This window comes from Onychostruthus taczanowskii, unplaced genomic scaffold, assembly GCF_017590055.1.
Source record: "Onychostruthus taczanowskii isolate IOZ18803 unplaced genomic scaffold, ASM1759005v1 scaffold2, whole genome shotgun sequence".
Lineage (NCBI taxonomy): Eukaryota > Metazoa > Chordata > Aves > Passeriformes > Passeridae > Onychostruthus > Onychostruthus taczanowskii.
This window is the reverse complement of record NW_024499239.1, coordinates 24,889,952-24,916,416: the sequence shown is the minus strand read 5'-3', so window position 1 is coordinate 24,916,416 and position 26,465 is coordinate 24,889,952. Positions and strand designations below refer to the sequence as shown.

Genomic DNA, 26,465 nt, shown 5'->3' with positions numbered 1-26,465 from the left:
TGCAGACATGGCCAAAGTGATCAGAGTGACCAGCAGGGCCGAAGGATTTGGGGTGGTTTCGGTGGAGTCAAGGAAGCGCCAGTGATCCTGTTTGGAAAGCTGCCTTGGGAAAGAAACCAGCATGGGCTACCAGCTGCTGTCTTCATCCTCACACCTCTGCAGTAGGATCCAGCCCTATAGCTCTGGCCACCCCATCCCCATCTCCTACCCACCCCTTCCCACCAGCAGGAGGGTCACAACTCCCTTCAGGTATCCAGTGTGTGTTTCACCCCAAGCTGTACCTGATAAATTGGGTTGAACTGGAATTAAACACTTCTTCCAGGGTGAAATACAGGTTTTCTCTCCTGGCAGGAGAGTTGGGCTGGTTGTTCACAGTGTAGACAGAGGGAGCACCAAAGTCATCTCCTGTATTCTTGCTTGGCACTTCAGGCCAAATGGAGATGTGGTTTTCTGCTGCACACAGGAAAGGAAACTCTTTCCTCTTATCTGCCTTTTCCAAGGATGCTGCCAGGACTCCTCTGTGCCCAGGAAAAGTTTTGATATTACAGATCTAAATTGATCCTCATGCCAGGAACTGAACCAATATGGATTGTCACACAGGGCAGCAGAGGCACCTCACAGACAAATGGAAGGGCTTAGCTAAATAGTGCCTAAAAATCAGGTGTTGATCTTTAGTGAACTCAGATCTGAAGAAACATCAGCAAAATTACTGAGAAATGTCAAAGAGGAAAAGATCTGGGTTTCTTTACTTGCTATGGTGCTTAGAAGCAGGTAGGGGATTCTTGAACAAACTTTTTCCTCTCCTGGCTGCCACTGAAGGTCTGCAGGAAATCAGTTGGATTTTGAGACATATGGGCAGACAACAAATACATTTTTTTTAATCTAGAAATCCAACTTCAGCCCTTAGACTTCTCCTTAATTCTGTTGGCAGTCCACTGGTAGCTCATCTATGGACTATCCTTTATTTCTCGGCGCAAAATTGATTAAACACCTAAGATGTTTAAGGTGTTAAAAGGCAGGTGTTTTAAGGCACAGAGCCCTCAGCTCACCCTAAAGATGAGGAAGGGTGAATTCCCCTCCCTGGAAACTGCTTGTCCAGTTAGAACAATCCAGACAGCCAGTGCACCAGATTATAACAGCTGGCTTCTGGCATGGCCTCATGTCGATCACTGTGGACATTTTCTGATTTGCAACTAAGGAGAGTAATTTATCTCAATTAACTTATCTTGATGTAAGGATTCCAGTTAGTCTCACTTGCAAATGGTCCACAGTTTGATGCTGCACCTGTGCCAGTTGCAAAATAATTTTCCAGCAGTTTTTCATCAGAAAAAAATATTATTTAACACAAAACACCATCTGTGGGTCTTGTTCAGTTTGCATTCATTGCCACAGGTGTACATAACACTTCTTGGAACTGGCTTCCCACTTCTATCATCCCTTGGACATCACTGGAAAGAAATTATGTCATGCCAAGGAAGTGGTAGAACACCTTAGGAAAAACAAATCAAAATTTAACAAAGGAATTCAGAACCAGGATGTGTGTAGAGCGAAATACGCTTCCAATAAAAATGTAAATAATTTTATAACAGGGTTTTTTTACTTTGATTATTTAATGCCTTAGTGATAGAAAAAGGGATGTTCCTTCTGCCAAAACCTCTTCTGCTTTAAGCCCTCAGAAGAGTTTTCAGGATGCTCCCACAGCTGGTCCACGCTGTCAGACTTGGGCTGCTGGAAACAATCCTTGTGGATATATCCCATTGCTGTATCACATTCCCAATATTTGGAAGTGCCACGGGTGGTGGTACCCTGCAGGCATGAATTGATGTCAAGCTCTGGGTTTATTCCTTTTTGTGGAAGAGGCTTGGTGCATTCTCATTGCTGGGCTCAGGCATGACTTGGATCTTCTGGTTCTTGAGGGCAGCTTCCCTCATCTTGTAATACATGAACTCGTTCTGCTGGAACATGCGCAGCTCCATCTCCGTCTGCACACGCATGACCTGCGGGACACACACAGCAGCTTACAAACCCTGTGACTCAGGGGACCTCAAAACATGTGCCCAATTTCAGGCACTGTCCCCAAGGGATGTCCTAGGCCATGCAGTGACTGAGACACTTTGCCCTCGGTGTCCCACCAGCAGGACCAAAGCTGGCTGGACACAGATATTCTGCTCCTTGCTCACTCTCATTTGCCTGCGTGCTGAAGAAGGCATCAGCCTTTCCCACATCCAGCTTTTCCAGAGGCTACTGGGAAGCCTCATGCTCCAAAAAGTGATGCAGGGCCTAGAGGTGATGCTGGGTAGAGCCAGGAAATGAGTGCACTTCCCATCCACACCCTGGGCCTGTCCCCTGGGGTGGCCCATCACCAGGGTGGGGTCACCTCAAGTGGGAGAAGAGGGTTGCTCAGTCCCACAGCTGCAACCTTTAGACCTCAGGATTCAGCAGCAGCAGTCATTCCTAGTGCTGCATTATAGCAGAGGATCAGAAGGGTTTCTAGGATATATTTTTTCACCTGTCTGTGCGTTTATTCAACCCTTTTTTTAGGAGCACAGAGATAAGCATGTGCCATATATCAGCTATTTTCTTCCTAAAATGTGAAGGGAAGCAAAGAAATGGAGGTATCTCATCCTTTGCCACACATACGGAAACAGTCAACAGGTTTGCTTTAGGTAATAGATATTAATTTTTCTGAAGATATAAAATTGCACCAGTAAAGGTTATAGCTCTGCTATATGGGGACTAAGACATCAATAAAGGATTTCATCTGGTATCCTATAATTTTTTGGGGGGTAATAAAGGAGAATGCTATAAAGCAACCAGGTCACATGAAGTGAATTAGAGTCTAAAGAAATAATAGATCCCCAGCTGCAATTGTAAATAATTCCTCACATCTGAGCAGATGCAATTCCCTGGGATCTCCACTCTTGACTCTGCTAGGAAATGCACCTATCAGTCATCTGAGGAAAAAAAACACACTGCTGCTGAGGAGGAGTGGGGAGTGGTAAATAAAGAAGAATGGACACCAATAAAGAAAATCAGGAGGGAAACTGGGCACACCCACCACGTGTAATTTGATATACTCAAGTTTCAGTGTCATCCATCTGAGAACTGTGAAATCAGCCTGCTGGAAGAATGGGGGGCTCTGTCTTTTGGCACAGCAATTTCAAAGAAGATTCAGGGGCTCAGCTGCCATTTCTCATGTATGTTCTAGTGCAGAATAAAAGCTGGGATGAATTTTCCCTGGAATTTTCAGGGATGAAAATTTCCAATAAGAAAGGATATGCATTTCCCAGCAGAATGTAGCATAATCTAGATAAAACCACAGCACTGGTAAGAAGCAATCAGCACTTAATACATCTCAGCTCTTTTGGGTGGTTGTTTCTATGGCTTGACTGAGAGAACAGAGAAAGACAGGAGATGACACCTACCTCCAGGTCTTTGGTAATGGGGTGGGAAGGTCCATGGGTTATCAGGAGAATGGCATAGGCTTTGCAGATCAAGCCGTGGCCAGCTTCAATGAGGCCAGCGTGCCAGTGTGTCACTCCCGCCCGCATCACGGCCATCCCCAGCTGCGCGTTGTTGGGATGGTAAATTTTCCTGGAAAAACATTGGGTAATTTTAGTTCAGGAGAAATCTGGGTTCCCAAAAGTGTCACTGACATGATGTGTTTGCCAAAGAGCAGATTGTTTACTCAGGTAAAGAGTCTGTTGCAGCCAGTGCCTTTGAAATGTGCCCTTCTTAGAAGGGGGTGGGGACACATTACTCAAGGACAGAGCTGTGCAGTGACATGAGTTATGAAAGATGGGATGTGAACTGGAAAAGTTCAACTCCTGGCTTGGAGAAAGCCAAGCTCTGTCATCTCATGCCAAGAGAAAACCACACTCTGTCAATATTTTGGCACAAGCAGAACACAGATCTGACCCTACAGCTCAGCTGGCACCAGCTTAACCTGACACACTTAGTGGGGTAACAATGCAACAATCACCAGCTCCTCATTCAAAGCAGGAAGAGAAACAGGTGGTTCCAGAAACTCCAGAAATGTTCATCTCACCCTCTGCAGATGCATCCCTTCATCTGGGAATTTTCAGTGCCTAAGGTAGGAAAAATGAAACCTCTCCTCTACATCCAACTTTGAAAGCTGAAGCAGAGTTAGAAGCTGCTTCGACTTAGCTGAAAACTTGCCCTCAAGAGCTTTTTAGGAATTTTGAAATGGCACTTAAAGCAAGAAAGGAAACTACTGAGGTCCTCACCATGGTCTGAAAAACTGAGGAACACAGAGGGGAAGGAATTTTCTCTCAGTCAATTAGCTCAGCACCAGGGCTAGGACATGAAGTTGCTTGTCAGGCCTGCAAGCCAGGGAGGTGACTCTGTCACCCCTCTGCAAAAGAACAAAATATAACAGGCCTTTTGGGGTAGAACTGACCAAAAAGACAAGTAATGAGTGTAATTAAGCTTTTCTCTCTTCTCAACAGTTTCCATTATTTTTCTGTCTTTCCCTTTTTTCCCTTCTGTTAAATACTCATCAGTCCTGTTATAAAACCTCAGTAATGATAAAGCACGTAATTTTTAATGTGAGGTTTACCCTGGATCTAAACCAGAATTTCTTTATTCTCACTCAGCTTTTACCACAGGACTATATAGTGAGCCAAGAAAAAATCCATGTAAAATTCAGGAGTGAGGGGATGTCTTGAGTGACAGCCATTTGACATGGTTTCTCTTTGACCTCTCCTTCCTGCAGGGTGCAGGGAACAGGCATCTCCTGCAGTCACAGCCTAGGCTCTGTGTCTTGCTATCAGGGCAGCCCTGAGATGCCTCTGTGACAAAACAAAAAGACCAGTGAAAGGTGTTCCTAAACCATTTGCCAGTTCCAGTTTAGTGAATGAAGGTGTTTGGGAGCCCTTGTGCATTTAAGAAGTGACCCCTGTCTCTGGTGGTACAAGAAGGTCCCATATGAGTTTCACCACCCCTGCCCTCATGGGAGCAGACTGAGAAAATTATTGCTGTAACACACTGCTGAACATGGCACGAGCACAGAGAGTTGCCAGGAGTAGGGCACAGACGCACAGGTAGCCATCCACCATCCTCTTGGCATAGTCAGCTGCTTCCTCAAACATCTGGAGGTAGGAGAGCACCTCGGAGGCAATGCTGAGGATCCTCAGCAGGTAGATGTTCGTGTCCCCCAGCACAGGCTCCTGTTTCTTCAGGCAGTCACGGCACAGCTTCACAACCTGAGTGTGGGGGAAGCAGGGACAGGAAGGGTGAGTCCAAGCACCTTTGGGCCTGAAGATGCCACTCCAAGACCCTGTGGTTTGCACAGTCCATTCCAGTCCCAGTGGCTGACCCAGCCTCTGTGAAGGTTGGGGAAGAGAGGAGGTGCTTTGATTTGTTGAGAAACATCAGCCTAGGAAAATTATTGGAACTCACAGCTTTCTCTCCCAGGGTTACACTCCTAAAACTAGTGAGGAAAATGTGACACCTACTGCTCAGGAGAAGAAAGACACCAAGTGCCAATAGACTCACACCCCAATGCCATCCACCAGCCTCCTGAAAATATTCAGTGCAAGGAGTACTCTTAATGACCCCTTGGGGCTGGAGACACAGAGCTGCACTGCTCCATGCCTGATCTAGCCATGAGTCAGTGTCCAGATTTCTGTTCCAGGGGGCTTCAGCCTTTTCCCAAAGACAGTTAAAACCAAGAGGTCATTACTCAACCTGGAGTGCTCTCTGAGAAGAACAATTAAATATTTCCTGGATGAGTAAAGAGGGAAAAAAAAAGAAATTACTTGAGTCTCTCACCCATTGCCCTTGTAGCTTGGGGTCCAAGGTGGGACATGGTTCACCCAAACCACACACCTATCCTCAGCACCCAACGAATGAGCAACACAGAACACTGAAGAGATCAACACAAAGATCCCTGATGGTCTTGTTCCACTTCCAAACACACTGTCCTTTTTTTGAGGCTACCTGGCAGAGCTGACTTGTTACACCTGCCCTGTAACTCATGAGTTTCACCCAGGAGCCCTGGGTTCAACACCTCTGTCAGTCAGAGGTGCTGGAAGACACCTGACTCTCTCTGTGCCATCAAAAGAAATTAGTCTGGGATGCCTCAGACACGGTTGTGCTTTACAGTTTCATCCATAAATTGTGAGTGTAGAGGGGAACAAGGCCTCCTTTCATGGGCAGTGTGTGTGCAGGAAGAGAGCAAAGTGCCAGGACTCACCTCGTGGTAATGTCCCTCCATGCGGGCTTTGTTGATCTTCTCCAGCGTGTCCTTGGAGAGCTGGATCACCTCCTTCACCGTGTCTGCAGAGGGCTGGGGACAACAGTGGGAACACCAGTGAGGCAAAGGCACTGCCTCACACATGCCAAGAGGAGCTGGTTGAAAGAGTGTTTGGTCCAAATCAGCTTGGTGGGATGCTTCCCACACCACCACTTCCTACTGCTGGTTGTGAATACCAGTGTGCCCCTCAGACCTGCCCGAGGCTGAAATGGGCTGCAGTGTCCCAGTTCCAGGTCAAAAGGTGAAGGTCCTGCTGACTTCAGTGAGAGTGTTGCCCACCAGGCTAGTGGCCATGTGCCTCTGACATGCTTGACTAGGTTCCTCAACCTTCCCCACCACTCTTCCCCTCGGAGGAGGGGCAGAATTCACCCTGCAACTGAGAGGTCTCATGAGATACCAAAGAGGCTGTGAAAGCCGCCAGCTGGTGAGTATCAGGAGCTCTTAGTGCAGCTGCTAGAGAGAAACGAGGCTCTTGAATGAGAGATCAGTGGAATAGGAAAGAACCCTGAATTTTACCTACCCTGAGAAACGCTGTCATTGGTTCCAAATAGCCTAAGATGGCTGAGCTCAGATTTCATCTGCTCCCCGATAGGGAAATGTGTTTTCCTGCACACCTCAAAGAATTTTGTGTTTCACCATGCATTTAGAGACATGAAGCACATCTAGGAACACCTGGCAAAACACTAATGAGCTCATAATTAGCTGCTACCTCTCTATTCCTTTAAAACTGAAATATAATGTGATATCCAGCACAACCATTCATCCTTTGCTTCTCTGAGCCCTTCAAATGTGCATTTCCCAACTATTCTAGCTATCATGACCTTGCTTTTCATAAATGAGGAAATCTGAAAACAGCCCACAGTCATGTGACTCTGGGAATTTTTGAGAAGAGCCTGGTCTGGAAACACACAGCAGAGCCAGCAGCCAAGAACAATCTCTGGGTGTAGATCAAAAGCAGAGTCCCAGTATTGCAATGAAGGATGCAAAGATTGGGAGTCAGGACTGTAGGACTGTCCTATTTTCTTTTTTCCACACCTGGTCAATTAGACTTTTGAGGAATCTGAAATTCATCTAGTTGGGAGATCCTCTTCAAAATCTAATATTGAAGGAAAACCCATAAATTTCATATCCATTTACCCCATCTGTTACAGATGTTATTATGTTAACATTTGTGTTATGATTTATTATTCTATAGCGTTATACTGAAGCTACTGTAGCTAAGCACCCTGAGCAGCGCACAGGGTGTCCTGGGGCACAGGGTACATCCAAATGTAATGTTAATGTCAGTGCAAATCACATTGCTGTGCTGTCTGAGTCAGGACTCCCAGAATAGGCACCTTAAACAGCATTTCCACAGTGGCTTTGTCTAATAAAAATCCTCCCTTGCCTTTACTAAACTTCTAAGTCAGTTGCCACTAAAAACAATGGGAACTTTGCTACTCTTTGGAAGGGGTGAAGGACTGGAGGTCAGAGCAGCTGTTGAGGATGGAAGCTGTCCATCTCCCATGTATTCCTAGCACTTTTTTCCATGCAGCTGTGAGTGCTGCTGCCCCCAGGCAAGTGTGCCTGAGCTCAGGAAATGTGACACAGCCAACGTGCTCTGCGGGTGAGGTCAGCCTGGATACTTATTGTCTGTGGATGGGGTGTATTTTTAATAGCTGAAATCATGTACCTTGCATACTCACAGGCTTTTTCCGCACAAGCACTTCAGACTGTGGAGGACATTCCCCCAGAAGTGCACGTTTTCCTGCTGTGTGCTGCACAGCACCTCTGATGCTCACAAAAAGGGGATGGTGCATGTCTAGTGGAAGGGTGTCCCTGCTCATGGTAGGGCAGATGGAATGAGATGATCTATAAGGTCCCTTCCAAGCCAAATCAGTCTGTGATTCATGGTCTCACTGCTCAGACAAGACTTGATAGCAGGTGTTGAATGAGGGATGAGATTTTTTTAATGCTGTCTACTGGAGAATGTGTTCAAAAATACTTCTGCAGAAAGCCAGATAAAATCCTTCTGCATCAGAGAACTGAGCTCTGGAACAGCTTTCTATTATAAGTGGAGAGGTACAGTTGTCAGCATTAGCTGTAAGATGAAGCTTGATAATTTAAAATGGGTTTATAGCAGGATTGTTTGCAGCAGAGGAGAACTTGACCCAGCAAGGAAAGGGTCTCCTCTAGTCCCATCTCTAGTCTCCCATAAGGGAGCTCCCTTATATCAGCTCAATTCTATTTCTCTAAACCTTTCCCAAGGAGAGATTTACACTCTGCAGTATCCAGCCTTTCCTGGCTCCATCTCTCTGAAAGAAGAGTTACAGGGCTGAGCTTGGCTTCCTGGCACCTCCTGAGAGGGAGGCTGAGAGTTCCGTGCTCTTCCCAGGAAGCTGCATCTCCCTGGGCCTCTCCTGGTGGCACTGCTTCTGTGAGGTCACATTTCCTCATCCCAACTCTTCTGTTTCATTTCCCACCTGCTCCACATCATTCCTTGGGCTGTACTCTCTGGTTCATGGTGGGACGGCTCAACGCTGCAGATCAATGACTCGATGATGCACTTATTGCTCTGCCTTGCTTTGCCTTCCCTTATTCACTTTATAAGGCTTCCAGGAGTAGAAATCCCCAAGCTAACACTGCCAGAGATCACAAAACCTATGAGCAATTATATCCCTGGGCAGTGGAACTAAAAAGAAACTCTTAGAGCTGCCAGCACACTCATAAACTGGAGCTGCTGGCCAAGCAACACATCCCACTGCCAACAGCAAGACACAGCCTCATACCCTCCTACTGGATGACTTGTGAGACCTCCAAGGAAAAGAAAGATCACTTAAAAATGAGCAGTTCAACATGTTAATTCCTCACAGTCAGTCTGCCCACAGCAAGTGTGCAAAAATGTCAGGTGATGGTGCAAACTCCTTGTGACAGGCCTTTGCAAAGAGGGACTGGAAGTTCAGGCTTCCCACATTCCTGGAGCTGGTGTGATGGTACAAACCACAGAGCTTCAGCAGCTCTCATTAGTCCTGTCACCATGGATCAACACATTTCTCTTTCTGCACTCAAAATGTAGATTCCCTTGCAGTTTCTCAGGAAAAAAACCAAACCAAAACAAAAACAAAACAAACAAACAAACAACAAAAAAAAACAAACAAAAAACCCCAACAACAACAACAAAAACAAACAAATAACCAAAAAAAAACCACCCCAAAACCAAAAACCCCACCCCACAATCTAAATGTCAGCATTTTTCTCAGCTCTGGGCCTAATTTTCCAATATTTTTTCATCCTCTCTATTATTGGACTTTTAGGCTAAAGGCAACTTCTGGGGGCTTTTTAAAATTAAAAACTGTACTTATCTTGCATAATAAGGATTAAGCTGGCCTTGCATGTTGGGCTTGAATTGCTGTTGTGCCCAATCAAGGGTCAGTTCTGTTCTCATTTTTTTACATTGGCATTAGTCATGCTTTTGCCAAAATCTGACTGCGTTCCTATCGAGACTGCTGAGAAACCACAACCCTAGAGACCCACAGATGCCTTGGTGGAGGAGATGCAGCCACCACTGGGTTTGGAGACTGGAGGACAAACCATACCTTGCTTTCCCCTGCCTTCACTGCCAACATCAGGTCATCCTTGAGCTGTTTCTTGCAGTGCTCACACGTACAGTCGAAGTAATATTGCTTCTTCAGCTGCTTCCGCCGCTCCTCGCTCAGGCTGAGGAAATCCACGTAGGAAACCGTCAGCTCATCCCCCGGGGAAATCTTGTTCAGGGCCCTCAGCTCGATCCTGGGGGCACAGGAGATGGGAGGTGCGTTTGGAGAAGCAGCAGGAGCAGAAGTGCAGCCACAGAGCGGGCAGGGACAAATCCTGCAGCCTGCCCTGCCTTGCAGAGGGGAGCCCTCGCCCTAAGGCTCTGCTTTAAGTCTTCAGGGAGGCAGTGCAGAGGTGAACAGCAGTTTGGTTAACTGAATACAGAGCAACAACACTGTCACACCAGTTTTTCCTGCCCCTCTACAAGTCCCTGGTAGGGATATGTAAAGGTCTGAGCTATAAAGAGGCTATGGCTCTTTATTAATTTATCCATATGGGAGCTCAACCTAGACATCAACTTTTAGGTTATTGCAGGAGATCTCACCAGAAGAAAAAACCATTGAGATCAGAAATACACACCAAAATGCTGAGTTTGGATTTGAGATCTTTTCTTAAGTGCTGCTTTGCATGCTACCCACACACCCCTGGCTATACTCCCAGATCCCGAGCTCTGCTGCCTTCGGTATCATTTTTACTTTGAAAACTTAAGACAAATTCCCTCTGGGTGCTGCATAAGAGATGCCCTCACCCTGTTCATGCATTTCCACATAAAAGCTTAGAAGTAATTTTCTGGAGAGAGTCTATTTTTAAATAGCTCATTGACCTATTACCACAGTTCAATTGCCAATCTCTATTACTGAAATCCACAGCAAGCCCCTGATGATGGGATTTGGAAATCCAGACATTTGTACCTGCCTTTCCCTCATGTCATTCCCTACAAAAGGTCTTAAATAATGTGGAGATTTAGAACTGTTCCCTTGCGCTTTCACTCTACATACTGAATGTCCCAGTTACTCTGGGCCACCTCTCAGATGTAGGGGCTAAGCAGGCACAACTGGCTAGAGAATTTGGCCAGAATGGGGAAAAAATCCATCAAGTAGCAACTGTGAGGTGGCTTTTTTGTAGCCACCTCCTCTCCCAACTACTAGTGAGCTCAACAGTGTGTTTAATGTACATGTCTGCCCTGAGATGGACCTGGGGGGGACCTGCTGGCTCCCACCTGAACATGAGGTGCTCTAGGTGGAGCCCAACAAAAGCCTCACTAAAGGCAGAGGTGGCAGAGGACTCACAGGTATCACCAGGTGCTTTAGAAGTTAGCCTTTTGGGAAGGACATGGCGTATTCTGTGTGATCATGTTTTTGCAAAGGGATTGTAATTTTTCTGAAATTCCTTCTAATTCCCTTGGAATTCCTGTTACAGGCTCTCAGTACCAAGGGCGTAGCTCTGAGTCTTCCAGCTCTGCTAAGGCTGCTGTCAAAATTCTTCTCCGAGGCTGGCCTTGATCTTCTCTTGGTGTTGCCATATCAGCAACAAATTTCATACCAAATTTACCACCAAACATGCCATTGTCACGAAGGGCAGCTATTAGTTATGTCACAACCACAGGAAAGTGCCAGACAGAGAAAGGTGCAACCAGCTACTCCAGGAGGAAGTGCAAAAAAAGAGCAATTCCCATCTGAAATGTTTACACATATAAACATTCCTGTTCACACTTCACAGGGTCCTTGTCAAAGTGAGTCATGCAACCAGAGAAGCAAAATCAAGCCTCTGACTTTCATGATGCCCCTGATAGCCCAAGCACCGTGGGGGTATTTTAAGCAGCCATCCCTTGTGTGGAGGGGATTGACAGCCTTTGGGGTAAGCCAGGAAACACATGGCATATTTTAAATACTGTAGTTAAAGAGACACTGTCAGCCAGGATCACTCCACTGAGCTTGTCAAGGGCTCTTTCCCCAGTGTCTGCCAGAGCAGCAGGGATCTTGATAGCTGCATGCACAGGCACAGCGAGTGCCTGGTAGCTCAAAACTCAAATTGCCCCAAATGGCAACTCTAATCAGAAGTGAAGGTCTTTTCCCCCCTTTTTATGGCCCTATCTATAATGTAGTGAGTAAGATTCAGTGGTGAAGAAAAGCACTTCAAATATATTTCACATCTTCTTTGAGGAAAACACATGCCTGCTTGAAATTAAAATTTAAAGACAACAGTGTCCCCTTAAGAACACTGACTATAATATACCAAATGCCATGACTTTTTTTGCACATATTTTTGTGATTTATTTAGTTTGGATCAGGTAACAGTGGCATCATTAAAAGGTGGAACATTAATGATGGATTATGATAAAAAGGAATTGAAACCTACATCTCATGGTACTGCTACTGTAGGCAACACATTCCTTGGGCACAGTTTCTTGCAGGAGAAACATGGAGTATTTAGTGTGTCAGTAACACAGTCATTTCTCATCTCCTAATATGCAAGGTTTTATTTTGGGCTGTACAAGATTAGCAAGACCTTGTTCTGACTTTCATGCTCTTGCCATGGTCAGGGGAGGAGAAATGAGAAGTGAAGAGGAGAAATATTGACAGGGAGGAAGCCAAGGGAGAGGGTGGGAAGGCAGAGAGGGAATTCACCCTGGGGAAGACAGTCTATTACCACTATTATTTTAATTTACTACAAAATGCAAAGTTAAGTGAGGTTTGGGTTTAGTGGGGCTTTACACAAGGAAAGAGAAGTTTAGAAAACAGGAAAAGTGGAATTTGGAGTAAACAGAGGGAGCCCCTTGGGGTCTTTGCATCTTTTCCATTAGACATGGGGCATGAGGGGTACAGGGTAATGGAAGAGAATGATGCTTTCAAGACCAACCCACCTCATCTGTGTGTGGAACATTGATCTTACAGCCTCATGACTGAAAGACAAAACAAACATCTGCAGTTTACACATGTACAAGTACAACAACAAAAACATGGGTGCATGGCACAGCACTGGACACTGTACTGACAGGAGACAAGGGGGTTGCCGGTGCCTGGCTCATGTGGCACTGCATGAGAGCTTCCCTTTTGATGTGCAGCTGCCAGGAGCAAATTGTCCATCACTGGGCCACAGAGGATCTGGTGGAGAACTGCCCTGGCACTGTGATTTTAGGAGTGGCCTAGGTCAGGGAATGTGCAAAACCCGCTCCTGATATTTGGCAGGAACAAGGGGACTGGATCTCCTGCACAGAAAGGTCTCCACTGACATCAGCAGTTGTGCTCTCTAGAACACAGCTTGAAATGGAAATCACACTGGGATATCAGCCACAATTTACCTGGCCAATAACCAGGTGGTCAAGTTTAAAGTCAGTAACCAGATACATGTGGGAGCTTTGACAAGCTGCCAGGAAAATCAATGCCATTCCTTACTTACCCAGAAAGTCAGGGCTGTTATCACTGCTGGGAGCTGTTTGGAGAGGCTCTCCTATCAGTCCACTGTGGATCCAATCCAGGGCAACTGGATGTCATAGTACAGACTCCAGCCTGACTTTGGATCAGACCCTATTTCCCACCAAAGTAATAATCCAGTTTTGTTTTCTCTTGGCTAGTTTACCAGCTGCTTGGTAAATGCTGGTGTAGTTTTATCAGGGAAAACCAGCAGTGATAACTGGAGTGCAGAACCAATGTGTTAGTTAAAAAAGGAGATGCTGGGGGGAAGAGGGGTGGTTAAGTTATAGCACTAAAGTTTAATGAGGACAGGTAGCTGTAAAATAGTAGCAGAAAGATAAGAGAAAATCCTGTGGCTGTGCAGTTTTTGGCAAGCAATTTCCCACAGTTAATGTTTTGCACACACTGCAACTTTCTGAATCAACAGCAGTTTATACTTGCCATGGCTTGGAAACTGGGAAGGGCAGAGCATCCCTCCTGTGGGCTGCCTCCACTCCCAGCTCTGGTGAAACATCCCCCATTTCCCACTGAATCTTTTTCCATCTCACTCATCCTGCAGAGGTTTTCTGACAGGACTGGGGTGAGAATAGGGAATACCCAGAGACTGAGATCATTCTGCACCCTCAGGCGACTCTGCTTGCAGATAACAATCACTAAGGTCCTGATGCTAAAGGGTTAATCAGTGATTAATTGAGATGGCACACTCTCACCACATGGGAGTTGTGTTAGGAATGGTTATAAACACACCAGCAGATAGTAATACACAGCTGATTGCTAACTTTGGTTAGGAGAAACTCTTGGGTTGTAGACTCAGCATAATCCTTGATAATTTGCAAGTAGAATTACTCCTTAGCTGTCTGTAAATGAGACTTCAGTATAAAGGGTGAGTTAAACAGCTATTTACTACTTTAGCTACCTCTTTGAGTCTAGTTACAAAACTCATAAGAAACCAGGGAAAAATTCTTTGCTGGTTGCTGGATTTGGGATAAAATCTTGTATATTTGTTAGTGCATCAGATGACAATTTTTTAAATAACAAGGAGAGAAACCAGTTTGTCTTCAGGAAGAAAGTAATGCTTGGGGTTTTTTTCTGAGCTAGAGAAGGAAAGAAGAATGAATAGATTTTCTGGGCAGGGACCTGACACAGGGGGTGGCAGAGCCTGCTGAGTTGGCTGTTGGGATGCATCCCTGCTGCACCAAAGGAAAGAAATCCACTCACTTGCCATTGTTGAAGACGACAGTGCAGTTGGGCCAGCAGTCGTGGTTGGCCTGGCAGAGGTTGGGGAAGATTCCCACACCAACAGCCTGCAGTCCTCTTTGGTCACTGAGGGTAAAGCCATTGCAGCTGATCTAGTCCCAAAACACAGGCAGGAAGAAGCATTAAAGGAGAAAAAGCTGAAACACTCCAGCTGGGATAAAACATCAGAAGAGAAGCAATGCAGGGCTTGTGCAGAGGGACCAGGCCAGAGCTGAGTCAGTGTTACAGAATATTTGCTGTCAGTGTTCACTTGGGATGCCTAAGATAAACTTGGTTTGGCCATGCATTGATTTCCTTATATTTGGTTTCTGAAAATAATTCAGAAAAAGGTCACAGGAAAATGACTTTGAGGCAATTCAAGCAGAAAGCAAAGTTCACACTCACGAAAACAGGTATCAGTTAGAAATTAACCTTGACTGCTGTATTGAACCTGGTCATGTTTGCTGGGTTGCCCTCAAAGCTCATAAAAACCAGCTACTACTCTTTGCTGTGAATTTTCAGAATAACTACTTTTACATGACATATATTCCAAGAATGCATTAATTGACTTTTCCATATGATACACTATTATGAACGGAGCAGTTTTTAGTCACAAGCATAAATAATGGAAATATCTGCAAACAGAAAACATGATAGGATAACGAAAAGGAAATAATTAACTCATTTGCTGATTATTTTACCCTGTTAATAGTTTTATTTCCTTAGTGAACTGATTCTGTAGTTTTTCTGTACTTCCTTGCTCCTGCACAGACAAGCTGTGCTGGTCACTAGCACACAGGTTCTCCCTGTGTCCAGTGGACTGGGGTTTTTTTGTGGTGTGGGTGCCAAAGCATGCTGTGTCCTTTCTCTGTACTGAGAGTGGCAAAGGCCAGCTTGTCTTGCACAGCAGCCACTGGCACAGGGGTGAGCAGAGCCTGTGTCTCCTCTTGAAAGTGTTGGAAGCTGAGGGGGGAGTGCAGGGATACCCAGGGCTGGGAGCAGAGCAGCTCAGCCTGGAATTTCCCTCTCTGCTACACTGAGAGCAAAAGTTTATAGTTAACGACTTCATACTTGATATTATTAAATATATTTCCATTTTTTACTGTTTTTATTGCATATATTATGTCAATGTAAAAAATCAAACACACGCAATATTAATAGACATCTAAATCTATCTAAATCTAGTATCTACTCAAACAGATCTTCTATATTCAAATGCATTCTAGATGTAGTTACTAAAAATATATTTTCTCAACTCTCCCAGGTGCAGAGAGATGCCCAGTGGGACTTGTGATGAAAATGCAGCACCTATGATTGAGCAAACCACTTGTCTGCACAATTACACAGACAAAATGTCTCAGCCCCTGCCCTTGCCATACCCCAATTTCCCAGTCAGTGCAGAGGAGAAGCAGGTGGGGAATGGGACGAAGTCAGCCATCCTCTCATGAGGCCAGCTGGAGATTACCCAGATCTCCCCAAGCTGGCATTACAAACCCTCCCCACGTGCACTGCCATCCCTTGGACATACCACCCCGAATATGTGGGAGATGAGCTGCATCCCAAACTGCTGGCAGTGGGGCGGCCAGAACTCCAGGAAACTCTCCACGTCAGCACGCAGCTCCTTCTTCTCCTCCTCTCCAAAGCTGTCCACGTGGTTCTGCAGCTCCTCGATGGCCACCAGGCAGCCCTCAGACAGCCCGCTGCCCTCCCGCTCCATCTTCCACAGGATGCGGGCAGCCAGCCTGGCCAGGCACAGCCACAGCACCAGCACCCCGTGGAGAGAACAAAATTCATCAAAATTCGTCATGGAGAGAACAAAATTCATCAAAATTCATCTCCTGGGGAGAAACGGTGTGCAGGGAGATCGACTGAGACAGGCTCAGCATCCAATGAGTGGTGGATGGTCAGCATCCCCGGCCTTCTGAAGGACAGGGAGATGCAGGGGTTTGTCCCAGCACCTGTGTTCTCATCTGGAGAAGTTCTACAGATCCCCAGGTAGCCCTCCACAGCTGCTCCCATTTCCTTGAGGATTCCTCTCTTTTTTTTATGGTGGAGCCAGAATATGTAGACAAGTTAATGTATCCTATAGGCAAATTGGGGAAGAACCAATCTCTTCTTACACTTCTCCTCCTATTCCCCAGTCTCCCACACTTCCTAAACCATGCATCACCACATTCAGAGTTTTTGGGGCCCAGCACCAAAAAAAACCAAACAGGAACACACCTCTTGCACAACTGATGCTCCTCCACACACCTTCCCTACCTCAGAGATCCTCCTGGCCTATCCTAAACCTTCTCCCACCTCCACCTTGCCCAGACCAGGCCACCCAGCCCTTCTCTGCCATGAGAAGAACGCGTCCCAGGTCTGTCCTGTCCTCTCCCAGGTCACAGCTCTCACCTGATGTTTTCTGTGGGTGCCTTGCCATGCCTCTTGATGGCCGAGCACTCGTTTTTGTGGTTGAGCCAGGCTGCTCTCTGGCAGGTCCTGTCGCAGTAATGGGCGAACTTGCACTGCCCGCAGCGGTGCAGCCTCTCCTGCCGCTTGAAGCAGGTGTGACAGATGACGTGTGTCAGGCTGGAAGGACAGAAGGACACCTTGGATCAGCGAGGCCCAGCTCTGCCCAGTGAAGGTCCCGCCAGTTTTGCACCCCTGCACACAAATGAACCCCTCAAGGTTTTTGGGGAGGATGGAGAAACGTCCCACCAAGCTTAATGGTTGTGTTCTTGCCTGGTGCTGTTGCTGTAAGTTAAATGGTTAAATGGAATAACTGGGAGCCCTTCAAAAGGGGAATTTCATCTTTGGGGGATTCAAAACAGGATTTCCAAGAAGCATCCTACAATTGTATGCATGTAACCATAACCAAGGCTGGGGGAGGATACTGATGAAGAAGTCTGACTTCACATCCTCCCTCTGAGAGTGTCCAGGGTCCCAGACTGAGGGAAAACCTCCCCCATATCCCCCTTCAGGTGTCCAGCTTTTGCTCCTAGAACTTAATTCACTGAGAAGGATGGGGGAGACACTTTGGTGTCCTGTCCAAAAAATTTTGTGACTTTCCCCTTGCTGCTAGAGAAGGCTTTTCACTGCCTGATTTGGTGTCTGCAGCTGTCTGCTTCTCCAGGCAGCCACCCACTTTATCTGGGCCTCCAGCCAGGCTTGACAGTACAGGAGAATTTAAATTCCCATCACTCAGCCACTGCTGGTGCCAGAAGGGAGGTTCTCCTCACTGCAAAAAGCTCAGAGGCCACAAAGGCTTTGTGATCAAAGGAACACTTGTAATTGTGCACAGTGCAGAGTAGAGAAACTGAGGCACAAGGAAATAAAAAAATTATTGATGAGCCTGTAAGGAGAATGTGCCACAAGCAGGAATCAGACTCATAGCTCCAGAGAATCCAGCCCAAAGATTGTCCTTGCTCTCTACTATACCTATATCTATATATAGGTACACACATACATATGCATATTTATATTTATATCACAGTACATTTAAAATGCATTTTCTTTTCTCTGAAAATATTGTGTGAGCTGCTGACATAATCTACCCTGTGCCTTGGCTCTTGCAGGATAAAGAGAGCCACAGATTTAAAAGCAGGATGACCCACATCAGACAAAACCACATGCAAAAACGAGGTTTGGAAAAAAAATGTTTAGGAAAGTGAGCAGTGCTGGAGGGAGCCCAGTGTAAGGCAAGCACCTGGGATGGGGCAGGGGGAAATGTGTCTGGGAAGGGGGATGCAGCCAGTTCCACTGTGTCAAATGGAAGAGCTGGGAGCTGGTGAGAAATGTGGGGCTGTGCTCTGTCAGCTGTCGGGTCAGGGGGCAGAGAGGTGCAAGAGAGATTACACTCCTTGTAAGGCAAAGCAGAGGCAGAGAGCTGATAAACCCACATGGTTACATCGTGCCAGGAAGCAGGGAGATGTCTCACATGGGGAATGGGGGTCCCTCCTGCCACCTGGGTGTTTTAAGGGCAGTCAGAAAGCAAAAAAAAAAAAAAAAAAAGAAAAGAAATTTCCTTGTAGAGAGGAATGACAGGTTAGAAGGGAACATGGTGCAGAAAAATCCAAGTCCTCTAACAGACGCTTCTCTCCCCTCAGTTTGCTCCCTGAGGATAAAAAATACTGAAATGCTGACTTTGTGTTTTGCTGTTTATTGCATGGGGTGTCCAGATTTTCCAAAGCAAACCTGGCTGGCAGAACTTACCACTAGCTCTGGAAATCCCTCATTTCTGAGGCGATGCAGAAATGCACCAAAAATGTAATGCAAGACTTTCTGAGAAAGAGAAGGAACAGACCTTGTGGTATTGAAACCGCAGAGACAATTACTCCCAGGTGATCTGACTGGCAAGTGTAAGAAATACTGCAGCTCTTACAAAACCATTATGGGATCCTCTGTGCCCCAAAATGGTGTCAAAGAAGACTGGATTTGTGGATAGTCTGTGTTGTCAGGACTCCAGAGGCCTGGGCTCAACTCTTGGCACATTAAAAAGATCAGGAGACACAAGTATTCGAGATCCATTCCATAAAACTCCAACTAGCATTGCTTAAGCATCTGCAAGCACCAGGTGCCCCTTGGCAGTTGTGAAACTCCTGTTGTGGAGCTCAGAGCTGGATGCCCCAAAAGGGAAGGACAAAGTGGGGCTCTCCCTTGGCTGGGCTCTGGTTTTTCCACCTGTCCTGGAGACACACAACACCCAGACACTAAAGGCTGGCAGTGGTTCAGAGGCTCCTCTCTCATCCCCTCTGCAAGGTTAAAGTCTCCAAGTGGAGCAGCCTGAGATTAAATTTAAGTCTCTCAGCCTGTGGAAATCATTGGTCTATAAAACCTTCTCTGTCCGGTCTAGAAAGTGTTTAACACAAGCCAAAATGGTTCCAGGTACCCCAGATCTCCCCTCCAGTACAGAGAGCAGCCCATGTGGGCAGGGTGCTGCATGGCCAGGCTGATGCCTTCTGAAGGCTGACCCAGAACAGAGACTAGACACAGCTAAAGAATAAAGTAGGGGTTTATTAAAAAGGCCTCAATGGATCCATCTTGGGCAGCACAAGAGCCCAACCAGGGCTACACCCAAGATGAACCCAAAATGATCACAAAATGCATGACTGCTCACAGGGTCTCTCACTTTTATCAGTTTTGCTCCATTTGCATATTGAAGTTAATTGTCCAATTACACCTTTAGGTTATGCAGTCCCATCTTTCTTATTTTCTCTCTTCAGCTCACGTGGTTTGTCCTCTTGGGCCTGAGATTTGGATCATTTTTCCTTGGTCCCCAGCTAGAGAAGGAATTGTTTTTTCTCCCTGCACTGTGCAGAGAGCTCACCATCCCCTCATATGAAGCTCTGAATTACACACTAAAGCAGTACAGAATCTGAAAACTATAAAAGCTAAAACATGAGGCACAAAGGCAGCACTAAAAGTTCCTGGAGAGGACCCTTGGGAGATGCCTTCTGCTGTGGCACCCACCAAGGAACCCTGGAGGTCTGAACCCTCTGGGTCTTGCTGCTCATCTTCCCCTGCTTCATCACAGGGACAACACAACTGATTTCTGCTCAGTGCACACCACAGCCTCTGAGGTGATCAGTGCCCTTTTCCACACATAGTGAGAACTGGTTCTCACCCTCCCCAAAAGCAGGATCTTCTTTAGTACAGTGGTGCCTCCAGCCCATCACAAGCTTGCCAGGTCAGGATTTAGGGCTGACTTAGAGGGCAGATGCCACTGCCTGACTCACTGAATGACTTTCTGAGGAGCCTCAGGTTTCCTTGGCCTCCCACCCCAGCATCAACCCAGCTGAACTCTGAAGGGCTCACGTGCTCTGGTGCTACTTAGGTGGGACACACAACTACAACTAATCCTGAATGCAGCTACAGTGACAAAAACAGCGATTCAACGTGCCAGCCAACAAAGGCAAGAGGTAACGCAGCACTGACAACTAAACCAGGGCTCCTGCAAGCACAGCTTGCAGTGAAAGCACAAGAAACAAATAACTCTTGCGACTGCTTGGATTGGATTCAGACAGATTAAGGTCTGTTGGACCTGCCAGGGTTGAGCACTGTCACAGGAAATGTATTAACCTCATCTCTGAGACATGCACAGCCCGAACATCTGCCATCCAGTGCACAAAACATCTCATTCAGTGGCCTGGAAAAGCCAGGTGAGATGGCTTTAGTGCAAAAAACAGAGGAGGATTTCACTGAGTAGCTGATAGACACAGTGAGTAGCTCCCAAACTGTTAAACATGGGTCCCTGCTATCCTGTACATCACAGATGATACACAGAGATGGCCTCACTTACACCTAAATCCTATTTATTATTGCTTGCCAGGGCATCTCTCTCCCCAGTCTGTTACAGAGAACAGCATAAGAGCAGCTTAGGATGTAGGGCAAAGTCTCCTTGGTTTTCAAAGCAGAGGCTGTAACACTTGATTAAAGACAACAGCCTAAGAAAATGCACCTGCTACCTAAAGATGAATTATTAGCATAAGAATGGGTTTGCTCCTTTTAAAAGGAGTTGGAGCTTAGTACTTTCGTCTTTAAAATGTCAGGGATGATATATCCTAGTTTTTCTGATTTGAGAGGAGGATTTATTTTAGACTAATTTTTGACTATTTTATTTTTAGTCTTTCATTACAAGATTTCCTTTTCTTAGAGGTGTGGGTGAGATTTTCTTTTAAAAATCTAGATTTTTTCCCAGGTTTAATTAGGCTTCTGAACAAGTGAGATAGTAATAAAAAATCCAACCCCAGAACATTTTTTAAAAATATGAATACGATCACATTAGCTCTCAGTATTTATTGGTGTCAGCTCAACGAATTTGTTCCCATAATCTTTTCAGTTATGCTGTTATGGAAAATTTTGGATTTCTTATATGTCTAGGTCATTCTAACTACAATAGCAGAGTTCCCCACACTTCCTTGAAAAATATTTTCCACCTCTTTGTACATCAAAAAGACATGCAAAAATTGCACGATCTCAGTTTTTTATCAATTTGCAGATCACTCATCAAGCAGATCTTCAGGTGATCTCAAATTTCCACCACATGACACTGTTTTCCTTGACTACTGTCCCTCAAATCCTGCTGGTTAAAGAGCAAACCTTCTCTTGGCAAAGGCTGACAGAGACATATGAGGCATCCCCTTGCTTATAGGAAATGTAAACTCTTGCAGGCTTGAGAGCCAAGTGATGTGTCAGAGGAGAAGGTCACATACAGTACATGGAGCCCAGGCACTGGGAATGCCATGGACATGGAGCTGATGGAGGAAAGGAGACCTGGGGTCTTCAAGGAGAAAGCAAAGAGGGAGGGAGGATTAGAGAAAGCTTCAGTGAGAGGTCAGGGCCATTGCAAATTGAAAAATTACCCCAACAAAAGCAAAGAATCCCTTGAGAAGATGCATTTCCAGCTTTCTGCTTCTACGTCAGGGCAAAGCAGGCCTGACAGTGGTGTTTTCTGGGTGATATTTCAGCTGGTGACAGCAAGGCTAAATCTGAGATCAGGCTGTGTCTACATTTTATTCTGGAAATCACACAGACTTCTGCACTGTTCCCATCAGTATTCACCATTTCTTTAAGCAGCCTGCTCTCATTCAGGTAGAAGTAACAGGCTTGATACAGGAGTCAATGCTAAGTATACACTGTCTTAAGCAACTAAGTTATAAAATCATAAATTCATAATGGTTTGGGTTGGAAGGGACCTTTAAAGGTCACCTAGTCCTAGTCCAACCCCCCTGAAATGAACAGAGTTATCCTAGTGAGTCATACTCTGACCTTAAAATCTGACTATGAGCTGGCTGGTGTTTATAGGAACCTCATTTTTCTTTGAGTTTTACGTACTTCTAGATTAAAAGTCTCTGGCACTGTGTAAAAATCTGCTGCTCAGATGACCATCTGAGGCTGAAGGGTACAAACCCTCACCAACTTAAACAACTTTAGGGGTTCTCAGGGTCCCTGTGACCTTCAGGGGCTTCCAGGGGGGGATGCAGCCTGTAGATTTAGACACCAAGATGTGCTCATCTGTACCCCCTGTGTCTGAGTAGAGATGCCCCATCACACTCAGTAAAGTCTGGAAAGCCATTCAGCTCAAAGGTAGATGTCTGTGTTCACTGCACATATAGAGTTCCATTAATTACATCAGCATTTAGTGTTGGATTCACTTGTCTGGACACAGAATTCCAGCGTTAGGCTCTGCAGGGACACCCAATGACAGAGTTTTGTCAAAGGAAACATTTGTCCTTTTTCCCAGACAAATAAAATCCCCACAATTCCTCAAACAGCCTCCTACTGAAAGACATCATTAAAGTGCAGTTGGGTGACAAATTACTGTGACAGACAGGTATCTGTCTAGGTATCCTTCTCTATCTACATATATAAGTCAGGTGGGAGTCTGTACTGTGATATCCACAGTATATATATATATATTTATTTATTTATATATTTTATATATATATATATGGATTGGATCCATAGTGGGCTGATAGAAGAGCCTCTCCAAAGAGCTCCCAGCAGTGGAGGAGGTAACCAGCAGTGATAACAGCCCTGACTTTCTGGGTAAGTACAGGAAGGGCATTGATTTGCCTGGCAGCTTGTCAAAGCTCCCACGTGTAACTTGTTACTGACTTTAAACTTGACCATCTGGTCACTGGCCAGGTAAATTGTGGCTGATATCCCAGTGTGATCTCCATTCCACGCTGTGCTCTGGAGAGCACCATGGTGTTGTATCTCTGCAGAGCTGCTTCTACTCATCTCAGACAGACCTTTGCTTTGCCATCACATCCTCTGCAGCCATGCAGAAATCACTGCGTGACCTCTGCACTACAGCTGCCTTCCAAACACCTTTCAACAGCAAAGTCAGGGGAAGGATTTCAGGGTCTCAATACCCACAGACATCCCAAAGGACTGAGTTCTTCAAAGGGCTGGAAAACAGACATCAGCTCTGCACTCTTGTGCATCTTTGTGGTCTTTATGCACAAAGAAAGCTCAGATCTCTGGACAATTTGTCACATATTTGGTAGGGCCCAAGCCAAAAACTTACACCCAGCAATCCTTCATATCTGAGTCCCTTTTCCATAGTACACATACACAGTGCTTTCAACAAGGCATGGGGGATACTGAGCTGAATTAGGGTGAGGGACTCTGGATTTTGGGTTTCCCTGTGCAGGCTGAGACTCTTTTTTAATAGTGTAGACTCAACAGCAATTTTAGGACCTATAAACCTGTGTTTGTGGGCTGGGAAAAGCACATGCCTCTTCACTGGGCTCTTCATCTGAGCAGAAGCAACAGCAGTTCCTATAGGGTAAAATCAGCTGCCAAGGCCAGTGTGGATTTAATCTTGCAGGAATAAGGAATATGAGGATGCAGGCAACCTTTCTTTGACAGCAATTAATTCAATGGAGTTTGATGCAGCTGAATACCCTGAGACAGCAACAGAAGAAACCTTTAAAGCCAAAGCCCTGGGTGTGGGAGAAAACATCAAGGTAATTTCCACAAGAAAAATGTGTTTCCATTATATCTCACACCAAGGCTATATCCTGCCAAGCTCTAATCAACAAGTCTGTTTCAGAGATTTTGGGACTGTGTTTCACCTCTGACCCATATTCAGTGCTTTGAGATGAAATGTGCCACAGGAGGGTAAGAATCCATTATTATTGCTCAACAGTTGCAGAGAAAGGGCTGTGTTTACCTTGACTTCTACTGCTCAACCTCTGGACTGCCCTCTGGGAGCTAAACAAGCCCAGCTTGGGGAGGAAGGGAGGGAAACACATCTGAGGTTTTCTGTTGGAAAGCTCAGCCTAAGACACAGCCTCAGTCTGAGCTTCTGCCCTTATCTCACATTACACCAGTGACATTTGAAAATGCAGCAAAGTCGCAGCTCTTCAACATGGGCAGCTCTGCTCTGTGCATGGTGGAACATTGCACATGGAAAAAAAATATTTTTAACCCACCATCAAAAGTCAAAATGTTTTCAGTGGTTAAAAAAAAAAAGAAGTATTTTTAATAAGGCATATGAGAGAAATAATTGTCCATAGGCACTTCTGAAGCAAATCACCAGAAAATTCCAGCTAGTGACACGAGTGAAACTGAAGTACTGACTCAAGAGCTAAAAGGACACATCAAGGAGAAATGATTTTGTCACCAACTCGTGTAATTGAGCTCAGGGTTAAGACTTCAAGAACTCAACATTTCCACAACATTTCAAGAACTCTACATTTTTAATGTGAGCTCTTGCAGTGACATATTAAAATAAAAACTAAAGGTGTCATTCCTGCTATGGCAAAGATTCATAATCATGTTCACCCACTGACAGTTAGAGGACAAAGAAACTGTGAATGAAAGGCATAAAAAACTTATTTCTTCCTCTGCCCATTTAATATCCAATTCTCTGCTACTGCCAGATCACACAGTGGCACTGATCAGCTTCAGCTACGATATGACCAGGGCTAACACAGCAGCACAACCTCTGCTTGTGCCCCAGACTTCATTAGCAGAGCTGGTTTAATTAGACAAACTCAGCTGAGCAGAATTGCTCACAGCTCTGTTTAGTGGGAAGGGTATTTACTGAAGTCACTGGCTGTTTGGGGCTAAAAATTCAGTCTCAGGACTCACCATGATGCCCTTGAAGAGCACTCACAACTTTCTTAAGCTCAGAATTAAACCTTCAGCTGCTATCTAAGTCCTCAGTTTAAAAATCTGGGCCACTTTCTGTTGTAAAGCTGAAGAAATTTAATTTGTGTCAGAGGCTTTAATTTAGATTTAACCCAATGGAAATCAACACAGAAATCCATTCTTTGCATCTTTTCCCTTCCAGGTTATTTAAGTGAAACTTCTACTGATCCAAAGGGCAGAAGTAGACACCTACCAGCCACATCAGTAGTGCAGGTTGAGTGAATGTTGTGTTTAAAACAAGCAGAAGAAAAGAAAAATATCCTTGCACCAGGGCTCAGAGTCTGGCTACATCAGTGTGAACATAAATTTAAAACCAGTCTCGTGAAAGAGCAAAAGCAGACATTTGTCTCCCGTTAGCTCAGCCAGCTGTAAATATTAAATCTGTTTAACAGAAACAGTGTCACTTGCTGATCCCCACCAGCTCCTCGTTCCAGGGCAGCGGGTGATGAAGCTGGAAGTGCAGCTGGGGATGGTACTGTGAGCAGAGAACAGCAAAACTCACTTTTATCATGTATAACCCGTCAGAGACTTCAGCAAAGCCAGTCTGAGACTCCTGCACCTGAATCACCCTGACTCCTGGCAGTTCTCTGCAGCGTAGCACGGGGCTGCTTTTGTGAGGCACTGAATGCATGCAACTTTCACTGCTTTTCTAAAGGTTACAACACCAAGCACCTTGCAAGGTCGCATCCTGGAAACAAACTGCACCTACTGCAAGTGAACAAGCCGATCTGAGCCCTGGGAAGGAAATTCCCTACAAGCTGTGAACGTGTCTTCCCAGAAGCCTCTGATCCCTTCTCTGATGTCATCCAGGCACCTCCAAACTTTTATACAACCACCCAGATGAAATTTTATTTCAGTGGGATTATTTCTGGTCTGAGTTTTGCAAGTGCTTTTCTCTTACCTGTCAAAGACCACGGCTGCGTAGGCTGGCTCTGCGAAGATGACATCCCCAGGCAAGAACTCCTTCTGGGCTTTCAAACCCCTGCCTTTGCCTTCAGTTGTGAACAATTCCACTGACTCCATTCCTCCTCTGGTCATGCCAGGGACTCAGGGTTTGGGAGGTGGGTATCTCAGAGCAAGCCAAAACTCCTGTCGCTCCTGCCAACCTGGATGTGCTGCAGGGCCAGGCTTATAAAAGCAGGGCTGGTCTGCCCCCTCCCCTGGGCACATGGATTCCCATAGGAGGGCCAGGGGGTGGGAGCAGGAGATCCTCTGCCCAATATCCCTGAACTATGCAGGGATGGGACAGGGCTGGGGCTTCTGCTTCATTAGGAAAACCCTCTCCAAAAGTGACGCTGGGAGGTGTTCCTCCCAAGCAC

General features: G+C 45.7%; 1 protein-coding gene across 2 annotated transcripts; it reads right to left on the bottom strand.

Annotated features, from left to right (window-relative positions):
* Positions 1–854: 854 nt before the first annotated feature.
* Positions 855–26,465, bottom strand: SMYD1 (SET and MYND domain containing 1). Of its 2 annotated transcripts, XM_041402574.1 has the most exons (10): positions 26,048–26,465; positions 16,897–17,073; positions 16,028–16,241; positions 14,482–14,612; positions 12,714–12,752; positions 9,853–10,045; positions 6,218–6,310; positions 5,062–5,225; positions 3,426–3,594; positions 855–1,997 (listed from the first exon to the last, which is right to left on the bottom strand). In XM_041402574.1, exons 1-10 carry the CDS (start codon positions 26,182–26,184, stop codon positions 1,839–1,841), a joined length of 1,476 nt encoding a protein of 491 aa, XP_041258508.1. In that variant the 5' UTR covers positions 26,185–26,465; the 3' UTR covers positions 855–1,838. The 2 variants fall into 2 exon arrangements, with proteins under 2 accessions (XP_041258508.1, XP_041258509.1); XM_041402575.1 differs by lacking the exon at positions 12,714–12,752 and having other exon boundaries at positions 26,048–26,464.

Coding starts and splice junctions, on each gene's coding strand:
- SMYD1 (XM_041402574.1), bottom strand. CDS start 26,184: ATGACCAGAGGAGGAATGGAGTCAGTGGAATTGTTCACAACTGAAGGC. Junction 14,613..16,027: donor TCTCCCACATATTCGGGGTG/GTATGTCCAAGG, acceptor TTTTGGGACTAG/ATCAGCTGCAATGGCTTTAC. Junction 12,753..14,481: donor GTCGTCTTCAACAATGGCAA/GTGAGTGGATTT, acceptor TTTGTCTTTCAG/TCATGAGGCTGTAAGATCAA.